At 38.9% G+C, this 17,154-nt stretch overlaps 1 protein-coding gene across 1 annotated transcript; it reads left to right on the forward strand.

Annotated features, from left to right (window-relative positions):
* The first annotated feature begins 7,237 nt into the window (after nucleotides 1-7,237).
* On the forward strand, nucleotides 7,238-15,641 carry PTGS2 (prostaglandin-endoperoxide synthase 2). Its single transcript, XM_043485841.1, has 11 exons — nucleotides 7,238-7,252; nucleotides 7,975-8,161; nucleotides 9,241-9,357; nucleotides 9,466-9,609; nucleotides 10,294-10,437; nucleotides 11,075-11,256; nucleotides 11,859-11,942; nucleotides 12,053-12,299; nucleotides 12,584-12,870; nucleotides 13,363-13,510; nucleotides 13,657-15,641. Exons 2-11 carry the CDS (start codon nucleotides 8,110-8,112, stop codon nucleotides 14,064-14,066), a joined length of 1,815 nt encoding a protein of 604 aa, XP_043341776.1. The 5' UTR covers nucleotides 7,238-7,252; nucleotides 7,975-8,109; the 3' UTR covers nucleotides 14,067-15,641.
* The last annotated feature ends 1,513 nt before the right edge of the window (nucleotides 15,642-17,154 follow it).

Genomic DNA, 17,154 nt, shown 5'->3' on the forward strand with positions numbered 1-17,154 from the left:
TCTCTTGTTATTTCTAATTTGACCCATGTGTTATTTAGAAGCATGTTTGGTAATCTCCAAATATTTTGTAATTTTCTGGTTATCTTTCTGGTTATTGATTTTTAGTTTAATTCCACTGTGGTCTGATACATTGTATGATTTTTATCATTCTCAATTTGTTAAGGTGTTCTTTTTTATGGCCCAGAATGTGGTTTATTTTTGTGTATTTTCTGTGTGACCTTGAGAAGAATCTGTTTTCTTATGTTTTTTAAATAGTCTATAGATGTCAGTTATATCCAGTTGATTGATGGTACTATTGAATTCAACTATGTTCTTACTGATTTTATGCCTGCTGGATCTGTTTTTGATAGAGAAATTAGAGTGACTTCATCTATTTCTCCTTGCAGTTCTATTTCTATCAGTTTTTGCCTCATGTATTTTGAGGTTGTGTTGTTAGACACATACACTTTAAAGACTGCTATGTCCTCTTGGAGAATTGACCCCTTTGTATTATTTAATGTACCTCTTTGTACATGGGATTCTCTTGTGGCTCAGAGGGTAAAGAGTCAGCCCACAATGCAGGAGATGTGAGTTAGATCCCTGTGTCAGGAAGATCCCCTGGACAAGAAAATGGCAACCCACTCCAGTATTCTTGCCTGGAAAATCCCATGGGTGGAGGAGTCTGGCAGGCTACAGTCCATAGGGCCACAAAGAGTTGGACACAACTGAGCGACTTCATATATATATATATTTGTCCATGATAAGTTTCCTTGCTCTGAAGCCTGTTCTATCTGAAATTCATATGGCTACTACTGCCTTCTTTTCTTTGGAGCTAGCATGGTATATCTTTCTCCATCCTTTTACTTTATTCTGTGTGTGTCTTTATATTTAAGGCAGTTTCTTGTAGAAACCATATAGGTGGTCTTCTTCTTTGGTTTGTTCTGATAATCTCTGTTTTTTAGTTGATATATTTGTACCATTGTTGCTTAAAGTGACTACTGATAGAGTTGGATTAATATCTACCATATTAACTTTTTTCTACTTTTTTCCCTTGTATTCTGTTCCTATTTTTGTCTTCCATTCTTTTTCTTTCTGATAATTGTGCTTTTAATTGGGGATTTTATATGACTCTATTTCCTCTTCTTTCTTAACGTATCAATTATGCTTAAAAATATCATAGTGGTCATCATATACATTTACAATTAAACCAACTCTATTTTCAAATAACATTATACCACTTCATGCTTCATAACAAAATATTCCTAATTCCTCCCTCTTCCTTTGGTGTAATTTACCTACTATACATAAGCTGTAATTGACCTCCTATACATAAGCTATAATCCTTAAATACACATTTACCTTTATTATGTTGAACAAACTGCTACTTGTTAGATCAATTAAAAATAAGAAAAATAAAAGTTTTTATTTTACCCTTACTAAGTCTTCACTAATGCTCTTTGTTTTTCTGTAGATCTGAGATTCTAACTTTCATCATTTCCCTTCTCTCTGAAGAATTTCTTGTGTAAGGCAGATCTACTGGCCACAAATTCCCTCAAATTTTGTCTGAGAAAATTTGTACTTTCACTTTTGAGGGTTAGTTTCCTAGTATACAGAACTTTATGTCAGTGATTTTTGTTGTTGCTGTTTTTTCAACATTTTATTTCATTTTCTTCCTGCTTATATGGCTTCTGAGGGAAAGTAGGATATAATTCTTGTCTTTGTTCTGTATATATGGTAAGGTGTTTTTTTTTTTCTCTAGGTTCTTTCAAGATTTTTTCCTTTATATTTTCTTTTCTGCAGTTCTAATATAATAGTATGGTTGCATTGGCACATCCTTACTTGATGTTCTCTGAGCTTCCTGGATCTGTGATTAATTTAGGGAATTTCTCAGTTAATATTGCTTCAAATATTCCTTCTATTCCTTTCTCTCTTTTCCTACTCTATTCCCATTACATCTATGTGACACCTTTTGCAGTTCTCCAACAATTCTTGGCTATTCTTTATGTTTGTTTTTTTTTAACACTATTTTTTCTCTTTGCATATTTTTCTTTTTCAATTTTGGAAGTGTCTGCTTCCTTACCCTCAAGATCAAAGATTCTTTCCTCAGACGTGTCCAGCCTACTAAGAAGTTCATCAAAGTCATTCTTCATTCCTATTACAATGTTATTGACCTCTAGCATTTTTTTTTTAAATTCTTTCTTGGAATTTCCATCACTCTGCTTATATTACCCATCTGTTCTTGTACATTAACTATTATTCCATCATCACCCATGATCTTATATATTTCCACCATCCATGCTGTATCTCTGAGTCTGGTTTCAATGTTTGCTCTGCCTCTTCCAACTGTTTTTTGTCTCTCATCATGACTTGTCATTTTTTTTTTTTTTTTGAAAGCTGGGCAAGGTGTACTGGGTGAAAAGAGCTCTGATAAATAGGCCTTTAGCAATGTGGTGGGAGGGGTGGAGTGGGGGAGTCTTCTGGAGTCCTATGATCAGGCCTCTGTGTTTCACTCAGCCTATGCCTCTGAGCTGTGTCACAAGCACTCCTCCATTCCCCACTGCCACAGATTAAGTGGGACATGGCTAGAGGGTGCTAGAGTTTGAGTACATCCCTTTCCCCAGGTCATTTAGGCTCTGATAAAATTCCCAGAGTTTAGGCTCTGGTAATAAAATTTCTTTTGAGCCTAATTTAAAAGAATGACACTCTGGCATATTTCAAAATGGTTATTTTTCCCCTGCTTCTCTGCCAGTCCGCCAAGGGGATTTTTTTCTTTTCCGGATAATTCACTGCAGGAACTTGGCAGAGTTCCAGGAAGTAAAACTCATGAAAGTAAATAGACCCCCCAGCCCACCCCCCAGAACCTGTAACCCTTAAGATTTATTCAAGATATGTGTGTGTGCGCTTTACTCTTCAGGCTTCCCTGGTGGCTCAGATGGTGAAGTATCTGCCTGCAGTGTCGGAGACCTAGGTTCGATCCCTGGGTCGGGACAATCGCCTTGAGAAGGGCATGGCAACCCACTCCAGTATCATTGTCTCCATGGAGAATCCCCATGGACAGAGGAGCCTGGCAGTTTACAGTCCACGGGGTTGCAGAGCCGGACACAGTGAGCGACTAAGCACAATCCATTACTCTTGGGTTTCCCTACACAGGCACTGGTTTTCAAGGAGGTGTTTGCCTGTGGGTTTCTGTTCTGGTAAACTGCGCTTCTCTGTATGGCCAATCTCTCCAATTTTGTTGCTGTTGCTGTTTAGTTGCTAAGTCTTATAGATGCATTTGCAACCTCATGGACTGTAGCCCTCCAGGCTCCTCTGTCCATGGGATTTCCCAGAAAAGACTACTGGAGTGGGCTTCCATTTCCTTCTCCAGGGGATCTTCCTGACCCAGGGATTGCACCCGTGTTTCCTGCATTGCTGGCGAATTCCTTACCGCTGAGCCACATGGACGCCCCCTCCAATTTTGAGGGCAGCTTTTTATCCTGTCACCTCACTTCTTTGGAGGATCTAATAGCATTTTGAGTTGTCACTTTGTTCAGATTTTTGTTAGGATAGAGTGACAACTTCCAAGTTCATTTCAACTCGGTTTAATCCGTCACTGTTAGTGTGGTCTCATTACACTGGCCCCAGCACACACTGCTCCTTATCCCCTTTTAGGATTCCTAGCTCTAACACAAAGACCATGTTCAATCTACCTTGACTCACCTTAGTAGTTATGATATACAACCATAAAAATGAAGAAAAAGAAAAATCTATCCGGGAACTAAGCTGAGAAAAAGGAGATACTTTTTTAAAATAAAACTTAGCACTAAATATTGTTTGGTATTTCTTCATCAGTTTATTTGAGAAGGATTTTTTTTTTAATTAAAAAAATTGTTTGTCCTTGTCAACTGAAAAAAAAAAAAACCCCAAAAAACCTTGTACAACCTAAAAGTTGAGAATTATGTTTTCTTTGGTGTTAAGCCCAGGATACCATCTCTCAGATAACTCTGAAGGACTTTTCTGAAGAGGTAAAGGAGTCAGGATATACAAGTGTTTTTGCAAAACAAAAACTCCAAAACCCAGGAAGTGGAAGATCAAGATTCCTGCTAATCAAAAGAAACCAGATATCTCAAGCTAGTGAATTTAGTGCTGTCCACACATGGGAAAATGCAAGACCCTGGGATTATTGACATTATTTCTTTGGTAGGGCCACTATCCCATTGTTCTGCACGCTGTGTCCCCTCAGGGCGCAGAGTCACTGCAGTGGAAGCCTGTCTACCTCCCCTCGGGAGCCACTGTTCTGTACCATCAGGCTGGGGTGGGGGCAGGGAGCCATGTCTGAGGGTTTTACATCCCTTGTTTACTGAAATGAGAGGTGACATTCTTTGTCCACATGTTCTTGTTTTTCTAGTTGAAACTCCTATCTTGTGTAATCAGGAATATGTAAATAACCAGGATTTACTAAAAGTATGGGTTTCCCAGGTGGCACTAGTGGTAAACAACCCACCTGCCAATGCAGGAGACATAAGAGATGTGGGTTCGATCCCTGGGTCGGGGAGATCTCCTGGAGGAGGGCACAGCAACCCACTCCAGTCTTCTTGCCTGGAGAATCCCATGGACAGAGGAGCCTGGAGGGCTACAGTCCATAGGGTTGTAAAGAGTCAGATATGACTGAAGCAACTTAGCATGCATGCACACACCAAAAGACTAATGTAGAGGTCTTTTATGGGTAGTTTTATGAGTACATCTGTTTCTGCCCTTCAAAAAACAGATGTACACTGTGGCAAAAACTTGTTAAAAATGTATCTTCAGGCAAGATGCAAGATAGTAAAGCTCTCTTTCTAGTCAGCCTGTCATGAATAAAAAAGACAAGGGCAATCTGCACTATCTTTGAGTGAATTAGAATAGGCTAAAGGTGAAGACAGGGAGATAGAAAAAAGTTCCATGTCTAAGATAGTAGATATGACCATCCTTCCATGTCTGAATAGTGCATGTGTGTGTGTGTGTGTGTGTGTGCAAAGTCACTTCAGTTGTATCCTAGTCTTTGCGATCCTATGGAATGTAGCCCGCCAGGCTCCTCTGACCATGGGATTCTCCAGGCAAGAAGACTGGAGTGGGCTGCCGTGCCCTCCTCCAGGGGATTTTCCCAACCCAGTGATCGAACCCACATCTCTTATGTCTCCTGCACTGGCAGGCGCGTTCTTTACCACTAGTGCCACCTGGGAAGCCCCTGAATGGTAGAACCCTGCTCAAAGCAGTTAGAAATATCTTCTTTGAAAATGTTAGTGCCTTTGGAATTTGGGGTATTAATAGTCTTCAATGTTCATTTTCTTTTAGCTCATATGAATGGCTTATTACTTCAACTAACACATATTTCATTCCTTTTTTAGTATATTCATGAAGGTTAAATCTCAAATGAACACTGCATATGGAGACTTTTAAGAATGTTGTAACATCAGACACAAAATCTACCAAGTGATCTTTAAAACAATCAGGAGAGAAAAAGAAGTTGATAAAAACTGAAGCAGCAGAAGGGGGCAGTAAAACGCAGCAGAATGCTCTGGAAGATTTTTTTTAATATGCTTTCTTATTTTCAGTTAACAGAGAATTCTCCAACAAATTTCAGAGACTAATGCATTTTATATAACAGATACATGTATTTGTCTAAAATGAACACAGAAACACTAAACACAGACACAGGTGAGAAACATAAGTCTCACATGATTATAATCTTATTTTTTATGCTGTGACATATCATGGCATAATAATCATAGTACTTTTCCACATAGGACAGGATTTAGCCATTTTGATTTGGTTTGGGACATTTAATATTCCCCCATGACCAGCATTCCTAAATGCACTACCCATTCTATTTTACTGTCCCAGACTTACCAAAGTTAATAAATCATAAACAGTTTTTCCTCAAGTCCATAACTGGACTTCCTTTCTAAACTGCACCCATCCTTAAAGTGTCATTTTCTCCTTGAACTATTTTCTGACCGCACAGGTACATGCAATTCTCTCTACTCTATTGTGCTATAGAAGTTACAGATTAAACCAAGTAGTTTAACCGAATAGGTATTTTTTAATTGAATTTCCACTATGAAATGGAGTTCAATTTCTTTAAGTTCTAAGTAGTCTAAATCTGATTATTCTCAACACCCTGTTTTGTTCTCACTTTGAATTTAGTCTCCCTGCAAACAATAGAACACACTTTTACACGCAGCAGGTATACAATTAAGATCAGATGAGGACAATGATGATGATGACTTCAAAATGAATTCAGGATTACAATATAAAGCCAACAGAGTCAGAGTATGAATTCTTCCTTGGCATCTAACCAAACTCAAATTGGTAATCCTAAATATCCACTTAAAATTTGAGTAGACACATCCTACCACTTAAAATGAAACAGAAAACTGGAATTATTAAAAGATTGTGTATATCTATGCTCTTAGTTGAAATTTCACGTAAGACTCAGTACAATAAATGGGAGTGTCACAAATGGAATGATTAAATATGACTAGAGGAGAAAGGCTTCCTGGGTGAGATAGAATTTTAGTCATTTGTCTCACGTAGAATCACATTAAGCAAAATGTTGAAAAAAAAGTTGATTGTCTTCTTTTAAAGGCTTCTAGGATGCTGCGACTTTTTTCTTTTCTCTTTTTTTGTTGGGGGGGGGGGAGGGTGGCATTTCACCTTCACACACCCCTCCAGACCACAAGACAGAATCAAACAAAAGCAAAAGATGATGAAATTGAAAATTGTCAATATCACCCTTCCTTTACATCCATTCCATCCAAATTCCTCATCAAATTACCTTCCAAAATGAGACTAGAAAACTGGCCCTAATAAACCCAGACAACCGAAAAGTAAATGTAATGTTGTACTTTAATCTTTGTCACAATTCATCATCCTAGAGAAGTAGGCAGAAAACACACACACAAAGCAAGCTTTAAAAATCTACTTCCTTCAACTGGCATCTCCTGTGAAGTGGTGACCAAAACAGTGAAAATCATGCTGCAGAGAAAGAAATGCATTAGAGCAGATCTTTTGGACGGTGAGCATCCTTAAACATCCCGGTCATCTCCGCTTCTGCTGTTCACGGGAGGAGAGGGAAGCTTACAGCGGTGACCCCTCAATCTCAGATTGACCATTTACAGGAAGAGTGCTCAGGGTCAGTTTTGAGGGGAGGAATTTACCTTTATTTCCTCTCCCCAGGAAGCAACGTCCGGGTGGTGGCTTGAACAGTATTTTTTATGTTGAAAACAACTTCGCTACAAAAAGAACCCTACAGGTACGTACACTGACGACAGCTATTACAGTTCATTCGGTCGGTTAAAAAAATTTTTTTTTAAAATTAAAGCTTTGTATGTGCGTACATCTACACGAGGTTAAGAGTAGTCACCGAAATCCGTACACATCTGAAATACACGACATGAGTAGAACATGTCAGCGTTTCTTGGCCCGATTCTCCCCAGTCTCTCCAGACTGGGACTTCCTCGGCCCCCAAAAGCCGAGGGACCAGACGTGGGGGGTGGGGCCGGGGGCGCGCGAGGGGATTCCCTGCTCTCCGGAACCTCCCAGGCCCCTGATCGATTCCCGGAGAGGAAGCCCGGAGGCCGCCCTCCCCACCCCCGCCCCCACCCAGAAGATCTACCTCGGACCCCCTCTCGGAAGCCTCGGTCCAAACCGCGACAGAAGGAAAGGAGTCTGGCGCGAAGCCCGGCGCCAGCGGCGGAGAAACCGGCCGAGAGGCGCTGGAAGGTCGGAACTGGGAGGGGGCGATCCGCTTTGCACCCACCTTAGGGAAGCCAAGCGCGACTCCCCAAGTTTCCGATTTTCTAGTTTGCGTAGCTAAAAAAAAGAAAAGAAATCCTACCCCCACCCGGGTCTTACGCAATTGTTTAAGTAGAAAGAGGGGGAAAATTTTTGGAAGGGGGGAAGGAAAGGCGGAAAGAAACAGTCATGCCATCACGTGGGCTATTTCACGCATAAAAGGAAGGTCCTCTCCGTTAGCTTCCAGTTGTCAAAGGACTCGCAGCGAGCGTCAGAGGACGCCCCGGAACTCCGCACAGCGCCTCCTCCGGCCCCGCAGCCGCGATCCGCGCACCTCTACGCCTCCGCCGGCCCCGCGCCCCGCCCGCAGCCGAGATGCTCGCCCGAGCCCTGCTGCTCTGCGCCGCCGCGGCGCTCTGCGGTGCAGGTGAGTAGTACCTGGCGCCCGCGCCCGGGACCCGCGGCTCCGTCCACCCGGGCTGAGTTTCTGCTCAGACTTCTCCCGGGAATTCCAGGTATTCTAAATACTCCCAGAATTCAGAGGCCGAGTCCGGACCACTCGAGTCCAAACAAACTGGACGGATAGCCCCGCTTTGCCCTCAGCTCTGATCTTCATGGGCCCGTTATTGAACCCATATTTACTCATCTGCTAAATAGGAACTGGGATACTAATTTGCAGGTTGTCATTATAAGACAAGAAGATCTGATCAATATATGTGAGATGCTTTTGTGTACCACCTGTTATTGAATGAAAATAATTGTATTATACAACTTCCCTAGTTAGTGCTTTCCCGTCCCAGGGAAGCCCAGATTGTTTTTTAAGATAAACAGAATAGCTTAAAAGCAAGCTGTTCTTACTTTGCAAATTTCTCTATAGTTTGTTTTTGTCGTTGTTTTTTTTTTAATGTAAATTAAGTCATGCCACCTTAATACTGTAAATCATTCAATGATCTCCCCTGACACGTGGACTAAAACCCAAGTTCCCATAAAAACCACAGGATCTGCCTTCACCTTTTCTGAATTTAGCTTCCACCTCTGCCTCTCCGGTTGTCAGGCATGCCTCAAGGCCTTTGCACTTGTTTTCCTCTCAACTTAGAATGTCCTTCCTCCAGATCTTTCTCCAGCTTTATGACAGAGAAGAAAGAAGAAAAAAAAAAAAACCCAAGTTTGATTAAAACACTAGATCTATTCACTTTAGTTTTGAAAGTCCTACTTTGAGCCTCTTCTAAAGGCTAATTTGAGCATCTTTAAAGTTCCTAAGAAAAATTTAGCAACATGATTTCCCTGATGGAATATTCTGTTACCTTTATTTAGAAAAGGAAGTTGGTATTCCTACATTATAACCATTCTGTGAGGCAAGTCAAAAAAAAAGTTTTCCCATGACTACCTGTATATTTCTTGAATTTTTTATTGTGAAGTTGACTCATAGTAAGTAAAGCAATTAAATGCTTAAGTCAAGATTGACACTGAAGAATTATTTATTCACTGTCTTTATTGTTTTTGTAGCAAATCCTTGCTGTTCCCATCCATGCCAGAATCGAGGTGTATGTATGAGTGTAGGATTTGACCAATATAAATGTGACTGTACCCGAACAGGATTCTATGGTGAAAACTGTACCACACGTAAGTTTGTTGTTGAGTGCCCTCATTTGGAATGGGATATATACAGTTATCATTTTACAGAATTGTGTCATAATGTGTCCCGTTAATTTCTTTTTCCTCTCATTGCAGCTGAATTTCTGACGAGAATAAAATTACTCCTGAAACCCACTCCCAACACAGTGCACTACATACTTACCCACTTCAAGGGAGTCTGGAACATTGTCAATAATATCTCCTTCCTGCGAAATATGATTATGAGATATGTGTTGACCTGTAAGTACAAATCACTTTCTAGGGTTCTCAGCTGCCTCAAAGAAAAATGTACTTTACAAATTTTAGATTTTTAAACTTAATTCAAAATGTGTTTAAATATACCATTTTAGTTTGCCTACTATCTTAATGGCCAAAAATATTGATATCTGAATCCCTTGAAGTTTCTAAAGTTCTGTCCCACAGGCAGAATACTATTTAAAATACTGCATACCTCTGCTGACCTTCATTGTTCTTGACAGTTTGTGAAGGAAGCGTGGTCCAGTTGTTTATTGAGTGGCCATGGGGCACAGAATTGCACCCATTAAAATAAATGAATAATTTGGAATGGGGTCAGCAAGAAAATAACCTTTATTTCTAAAGTGAGTGTCAGGCCCAGACATTTTGCTCATGGGCCTCTTGAACAATAAGTGGATGGTTATTTGAACAAAATCAAAATGGCTAGACCAAAACATCTCCTGTAAAGAATACATGCTTTATCAAAGACACCTTTTAATGCATCATTCTTTCCTCTTTTTTGAGCACCAGTAGCAGGCTTTAAAGTATGATTGCTTTAAAATAGAATATCTTTGTATTAATTAAATTAAATTTATTCTAGTGCCACTTTGTACATTATACAATAAAAATGAGCATTAATTTGCCTTGTGGATGGAAACAAATAACATTTTTTTTCCTCTAAAATTTCAGCGAGATCACATTTGATTGACAGTCCGCCAACTTATAATGTGCACTACAGCTATAAAAGCTGGGAAGCCTTTTCTAACCTGTCCTATTACACCAGAGCTCTTCCTCCTGTGCCCGATGACTGCCCAACACCCATGGGTGTGAAAGGTGAGTGAGAGGAGACAGAGTTGTATTAACTGTAACTGGGGTTGGATTGATACCTAGAAAATTTGGCCCCAAACTATGATTATTTGTTAATAAAACCATTTTTTCCCTTCTTATGGATATCTCTGGATATTTTTTGAAATTGTGAGTCCATGTAAACTATTCCATGGAAGCAAATAGGCATTTTGGTATGAAAAAGTGAAAATGTTAGTCACTCAATTGAGTCCAACTCTGTGACTCCATGGACTGTGGCCAGCCAGGCTTCTATGTCCATGGAATTCTCCAGGCAAGAGTACCGCCATTCTTTTCTCCAGGGGAATCTTCCTAACCTAGGCATCAAATCCAGGTCTTCTGCATTGCAGGCAGATTCTTTACCATCTGAGCCACCAGGGAAGCCCAGACATTTTGGTATAATGTCATATGTTCTCAAATTCTTTCATTAAAACTGAATTAATACTAGTTAAAGATTATTCAGTAAGAGGTTGTTCCCCTGTATCTTAGAACTTCCATTAATATTACGATCCTGTTCAAAGCTGTATTTTTCCTGTAAGTGAAGAAGACCCTGATAAATTGACAGTTCACTCTCTGCTTCCTTAAAGAAATAGATGGGTTCTTATTTTGGCTTTCTAATTTTTTATAGGGAGGAAAGAGCTCCCTGATTCAAAAGAAGTTGTGAAAAAAGTACTTCTAAGAAGAAAGTTCATTCCTGATCCCCAAGGCACAAATATGATGTTTGCATTCTTTGCCCAGCACTTCACCCATCAGTTTTTCAAGACAGATTTTGAACGAGGACCAGCTTTCACTAAGGGAAAGAACCATGGGGTAAGACAGAGTTAAATGAGAATTTGTAGCAAATCAAGTTCTATGTGTAAAAACCTTAATGGAGTTTCCATTTTATCTCACTGATTGAATAAAAAAATACACACACACATACTTACATACATATATACAGATTATTATTTGTAGTTTGACTCATATTTTTAGTTTAAAATATTGGATCTGCAAAAAAAGTTGTCTTCAAAAAAATTTGTTACCTTGATTATGCTGCCTTAAATATTACAAGGTAAGATTTTTGCAGCATTATTATTTCTTGGGTTTCAGTGACATAGCTTCAATTAATAAGTATTTTATATCAAAACATTTTCTGCTGCTTTTTAAAAGAAATATCATATAATTAGAGTGAAAATTTCTGATACAGGCTCCATATGAGACACTAATAGGAGACATTTAGGTTTATATGCTATGAGGTTATTTTTAGTGGATAAACAAGTTAATTTATTATTTTGTGGCTGTGAAAAAAAATGTGTTACTGAAAAATTTTAAAGCAAACTAAATCATCACATTATTTAATAATAAATACATCCTAGGCATTTTACGTAAGAACAACTTCAGTAGCAAATAAAAAATTTTCCATAATCTTCTAGGTGGACTTAAGTCACATTTATGGTGAATCTTTAGAGAGACAGCATAAGCTACGCCTTTTCAAGGATGGAAAAATGAAATATCAGGTTTGTTCCATTTAAATATTAAGAATTCCTTATGACTTACCACCTACCTATGTTCCAAATCTCTAATGATGAAAATTTGTTTCTTACCTCTTCTTACTGTTATTTTTTAGATGATTAATGGAGAGATGTATCCTCCCACAGTCAAAGATACTCAGGTCGAAATGATCTACCCACCTCATGTTCCTGAACACTTGAAGTTTGCTGTGGGCCAGGAGGTCTTTGGTCTGGTGCCTGGTCTGATGATGTATGCCACCATTTGGCTGCGGGAACACAACAGAGTGTGTGATGTGCTTAAACAAGAGCATCCAGAATGGGGCGATGAGCAGTTGTTCCAGACAAGCAGGCTAATCCTGATAGGTAAGCAAGAAGAGCAAATCACTTAAAGAAAACCCTCTTCCTCAAAGAAAACGAACTTGTTTCCTTTGCTTGGGAGGAATGTAATTCTGGGGGAGTGTCATGTGTGTACAATCACCTGCTCCATATTCATTCAGTCCTTCAGCTGGATTGGTCAGACATCTACCTTTCGATGGTGGAAAAGAAAATCTAGATAGGAATGCCAAATGACCAGTTGCATTTCAGTTGCTTGAACATTTGTGAGCAGAAAGAATTCATGTTTTCAATTTTTTATTTTGTGCCCGTAGGAGAAACTATTAAGATTGTGATTGAAGACTACGTACAGCACTTGAGTGGCTATCACTTCAAACTGAAGTTTGACCCAGAGCTGCTTTTCAACCAACAGTTCCAGTACCAAAACCGTATTGCTGCTGAGTTTAACACGCTCTACCACTGGCATCCCCTTCTGCCTGACGTCTTTCGGATTGATGGCCAGGAGTACAACTATCAGCAGTTTATCTATAACAATTCTATCTTACTGGAACATGGTGTCACTCAGTTTGTTGAATCTTTCACCAGGCAAAATGCTGGCAGGGTAAGCATTATTAGTGAAAAACAAAACAAAGGACTAGTCGGTAACTAGAATGTCTGCTGCAGGAAAGATTTTTCTTAAACTTACTGAAAGATTAGTTATTGCTAGTAATCTTTCCTTGAAATAAGGATATGTAATATATATATTTAATATTATATGATCTTGATTATAATATAATGTTACCATTATAATCTAGATATAGAAATTATCTATAAATATTCCAAACTTACAGTTTAGGTCTCGACTGGTAGCATCAGTTTACCTACTTGGCACTCAAGGGATGTTTTTCAAATAGAAATCTTGGGAATTCCCTGGTGGTGCAGTGGTTAGAATTTCTTGCTCTCACTGCTGAGGGGCTGGGTTCAGTCCCTGGTCAGGGAACTAAAATCGCACAGGCCACTTGGCATGGCCAAAAAAAGAAAAGAAAAAAAAAAAATCTTACATATGCCTAAAATTCAGTTAATTGTGTTCTACAATTTAATTCATATTCCACAGGTTGCTGGCGGTAGGAATCTTCCAGTCGCAGTAGAGAAAGTATCAAAGGCTTCAATTGACCAGAGCAGACAGATGAAATACCAGTCTTTTAATGAGTATCGCAAACGTTTTCTGCTGAAGCCCTATGAATCATTTGAGGAACTTACAGGTGAGAAACAGTTTCTAAACTTCTTCAAAGAGTCAAGGGGCAAATGGAAACAGAGAAGTTGAAAGCCAATTGAGCGAAGGGGTAAAACTCTTCATTTTGTCAAAAGGTTGACATTGGTTGTATCTTTGTCCTCGTCACCCTCACAGGAGAGAAGGAAATGGCTGCAGAGTTAGAAGCGCTCTACGGAGACATAGATGCCATGGAGCTGTATCCCGCCCTTCTGGTAGAGAAGCCTCGTCCAGACGCCATCTTTGGGGAGACCATGGTAGAAGCTGGAGCACCATTCTCCCTGAAAGGACTTATGGGTAATCCTATATGTTCTCCTGAGTACTGGAAGCCTAGCACTTTTGGTGGAGAAGTAGGTTTTAAAATCATCAACACTGCCTCAATTCAGTCTCTCATCTGCAGTAACGTGAAAGGCTGTCCTTTTACCTCATTCAGTGTTCAAGACGCGCACCTCACCAAAACAGTCACCATTAATGCAAGCTCTTCCCACTCTGGACTAGATGATATCAACCCCACAGTCCTCCTAAAGGAACGTTCAACTGAACTGTAGAAGCCTAGTGATCGTATTTATTTATTTATATGAACTGTTTCTTTTAACTTAATTATTTAATATTTATATGAAACTCCTTGTGTTACTTAACATCTTCTGTTAAGGAGAAAAGGGGGTCATACTTGTGAAGATTTTCATGTTGATTTTAAAGATGTCAAAGTTTCTTCAAGTTAAAGGGGAAAGCAGTTTTCATTCTTCTGTACAATCCAATGGGAGATGAGTATGACATCTTTTTACTTGAATTTCAGCTTATAATAAGAACAAAAGCTAAGTTTGAACACTTAAATGCTGTTGCAAGATGACAAAATGCTGCACATTTTGACACTATCAATATTTCCAGGGTGTCTCCTATGATGCATGAGAAACAGCTGTCTACTCACTGGTCCTTTAATGGTCTTCTTTTAGCCATTTTCAGATCAGTTTACTTCATCTATTTTGTTTTCCTGGTTTTAAGGTCTGAGTGTGTGTTTTTTGGACTCTGCCTCTACTTTCTTACCTGAACTTATGCAAGTTTTCAGGAAAACCTCAGCTCAGAACTACTACAAAAGGCCTTTACAAAAAGGTATACATTCATTTTAAGTGAAAGGCAGAGAACTCTACAAATAAACTATAACCTAATAAAGAGCCCAATACCTTAGAGCCCTAGGGAGTTCTTGACACCAAAAAGTATTCCTATTCTGATTAATGTCTTTCCTCATTTAAAAGCAAATCATTGCCGAATAGTTCCCAGGAAGACAATGTTTCTTTTCCACATCTCATTGTCAGTTGACATTTTCTGGTACTGTATATTAATTTAATTTATTGAGGGCTATTATGTCTTCTTAGGATGACTATTATAAACTGGGTTTAAGGCTGCATGGTGGGTTTTTTGGCATTATGTCAGAATCAATGTATCTTTTAGGATTACCTCTCTGAATTATTACTATAAGATAAATGTTTGGATTAAGATTTGTGAAAACATGTTAGGAACCCAACTCTGGTATATTGAGACGTAAAGCTGGAATTCGTCTTTAAGGTTTACCTATTCACCAGCCACAGAGAACGCTGTCTCATTACCCTGGATGTGCCATAACACTGACAGTGTATACATTTTTGAAGGACTTGCAGATGTTTCATTAATTCATTCACCCCTAACTTTCTGGAGAAACATTCTTTACAAAGCACTGTGGGTCTTAATATTTTTAAATCATGCACTGAAAATCAGTATTTATGTAAATAATTGAAAAAGTATGCCTGTTAGGCAGAGGGAGAAAAATGAAATTTCATTAAAGAGAAATAACTCAGGGGAACTTTCAAGATTTTATGTTTAAATGATTTATGGTTAAGAAAGAGTCAATAGTAGAAGAGCTTGTATTAAAAAACTGTTACCTTCGTTGATTTTTTAAAAAAACTGATTTGTTAATATCTGAATGACTGAATCTGGGAATTTGGAATATGTGAGTGTTTTGGTGCCTCAGACTATGTATGATTAAATTAATTTATGTAAACTGTAAGTGTTGAAACAAATAGCTGTTTATTTTTGTATTATTTAAAAATTGAAAACCTCTTCTAAAATAAATTTTGACTGTTTCTGTATATCTTTGTCATATGATGATTTCTCTAATGCATGGTTCTCCTGTCTCTTCCAAACCGGACTGGTTCTTAGTGAAATGGTTCTGCCCTTCATCATATAGAGGTCTTAAGGTCACTATTTATAATCTCTCATACATGGAAACACTGTATTAGAAAATGGGGGCTTTGTCCTATAGAAGAGAGATAGAAACAAACTTATTTTCATTGCCTAATCTTAGAAGTAGGAAAAAAAGTACACAGAAGGCAAAGAATAAGGCAAAGCTGCTAAGGAGGTATGGAATTTAAAAGGAAGTTGAAAAGAGAGATTAAGTTCAGTTGGGTAAATCATTGATGCCAGGTTCACTGGCTCTGTCCTTCCCTACTCTTGACATCTTGATAGTTTCAATGTCCACATGGACTACATGTTTAACATCCTGCCTGGGGTCTCTTGTCTTCCATTCTAGTGTTGCCTTCTTCCATATTTCCTATGATCACACAAACCTTGATCTCATCATTAATTACTGTACCATTTCCAATTTCTTCATTTCAATCATCTTTTACTACCAACACTTGCAGCTCACATATTTTAGTACTCATGCTCTAACATCTAACTTCAGCTTCACTGAACCTATTGATTCACCAAACCTTATCACTATCTTTCACCTCCTATTTCCTCATTTCCTTCCTTGTGCATCTAACTCAGATTCCATTGTCCATCTTTAGACTCATTCCCTCATTTCTTGGTCTACTCTCCATTGTATGTAACTGACACAGCTTAATTTCAGCCATAAACAGATTATTTGACTTCTCAGTAGCATTCAACACAAATGTCTGTAGCGTCTTTACTGAAAGATTTTTTTATTGGCTTCATGGTTGGATACTCTCCTCATCTTTCTCCCCTTCCATAAAGAGTTACTATTGGGTGGTTTATTTTTAAAGCTCTTCATACATTGTGTGTGGTGTGTGTGTGTGCTCAGTCACTCAGTTGTGTCTGATTCTCTGCAACCCCATGAACAGTAGCCCTCCAGGCTCCTCTGTCCATGGGATTTCCCAGGCAACAATATTGGAGTGGGTTGCCATTTCCTCTTCCAAGGGATCTTCCTGACCAGGGATTGAACCTGCATTTCCTGCATTGGCTAGTGGATTCTTTACCTCTGAGCCACCTGGGAAACCCTTATCATCACTATAACATTAAAGTGTCCTGATACCTTTTTTCTCTTCTTTACCTATACTCTTCCAGGTTAATCCCATCCAAGTTTGTAAGCTGATACTAATTAATCACTCTCAGATTTGTTTCTAGAACCAACCTCTGTCAATTAACAACTCAAATTCATATATTTAGTGGTATATTTTATATCTCTGCCCTTTCAGCACCACATACTCCAAATAATAATCATTCAATATTAAAGACACCACTATTGCCTAGTTTTTAAGCAAAAGCATCTCTTTCCTTTACACTCATAGCCAGTCCAGCAGCAATTCTGCTGACTATATTCCCACACACAAATCTTAAATCTGTCACTTTTCATCCAACTCC

Source organism: Cervus canadensis, chromosome 13 (assembly GCF_019320065.1).
Source record: "Cervus canadensis isolate Bull #8, Minnesota chromosome 13, ASM1932006v1, whole genome shotgun sequence".
Lineage (NCBI taxonomy): Eukaryota > Metazoa > Chordata > Mammalia > Artiodactyla > Cervidae > Cervus > Cervus canadensis.

Excerpts from the sequence above, each read along its gene's own strand:
- PTGS2 (XM_043485841.1), top strand. The coding sequence starts at position 8,110 with ATGCTCGCCCGAGCCCTGCTGCTCTGCGCCGCCGCGGCGCTCTGCGGT. Across the intron at positions 9,610-10,293 it reads TATGAGATATGTGTTGACCT|CGAGATCACATTTGATTGAC; the intron begins GTAAGTACAAAT and ends CTAAAATTTCAG. Across the intron at positions 12,871-13,362 it reads CCAGGCAAAATGCTGGCAGG|GTTGCTGGCGGTAGGAATCT; the intron begins GTAAGCATTATT and ends CATATTCCACAG.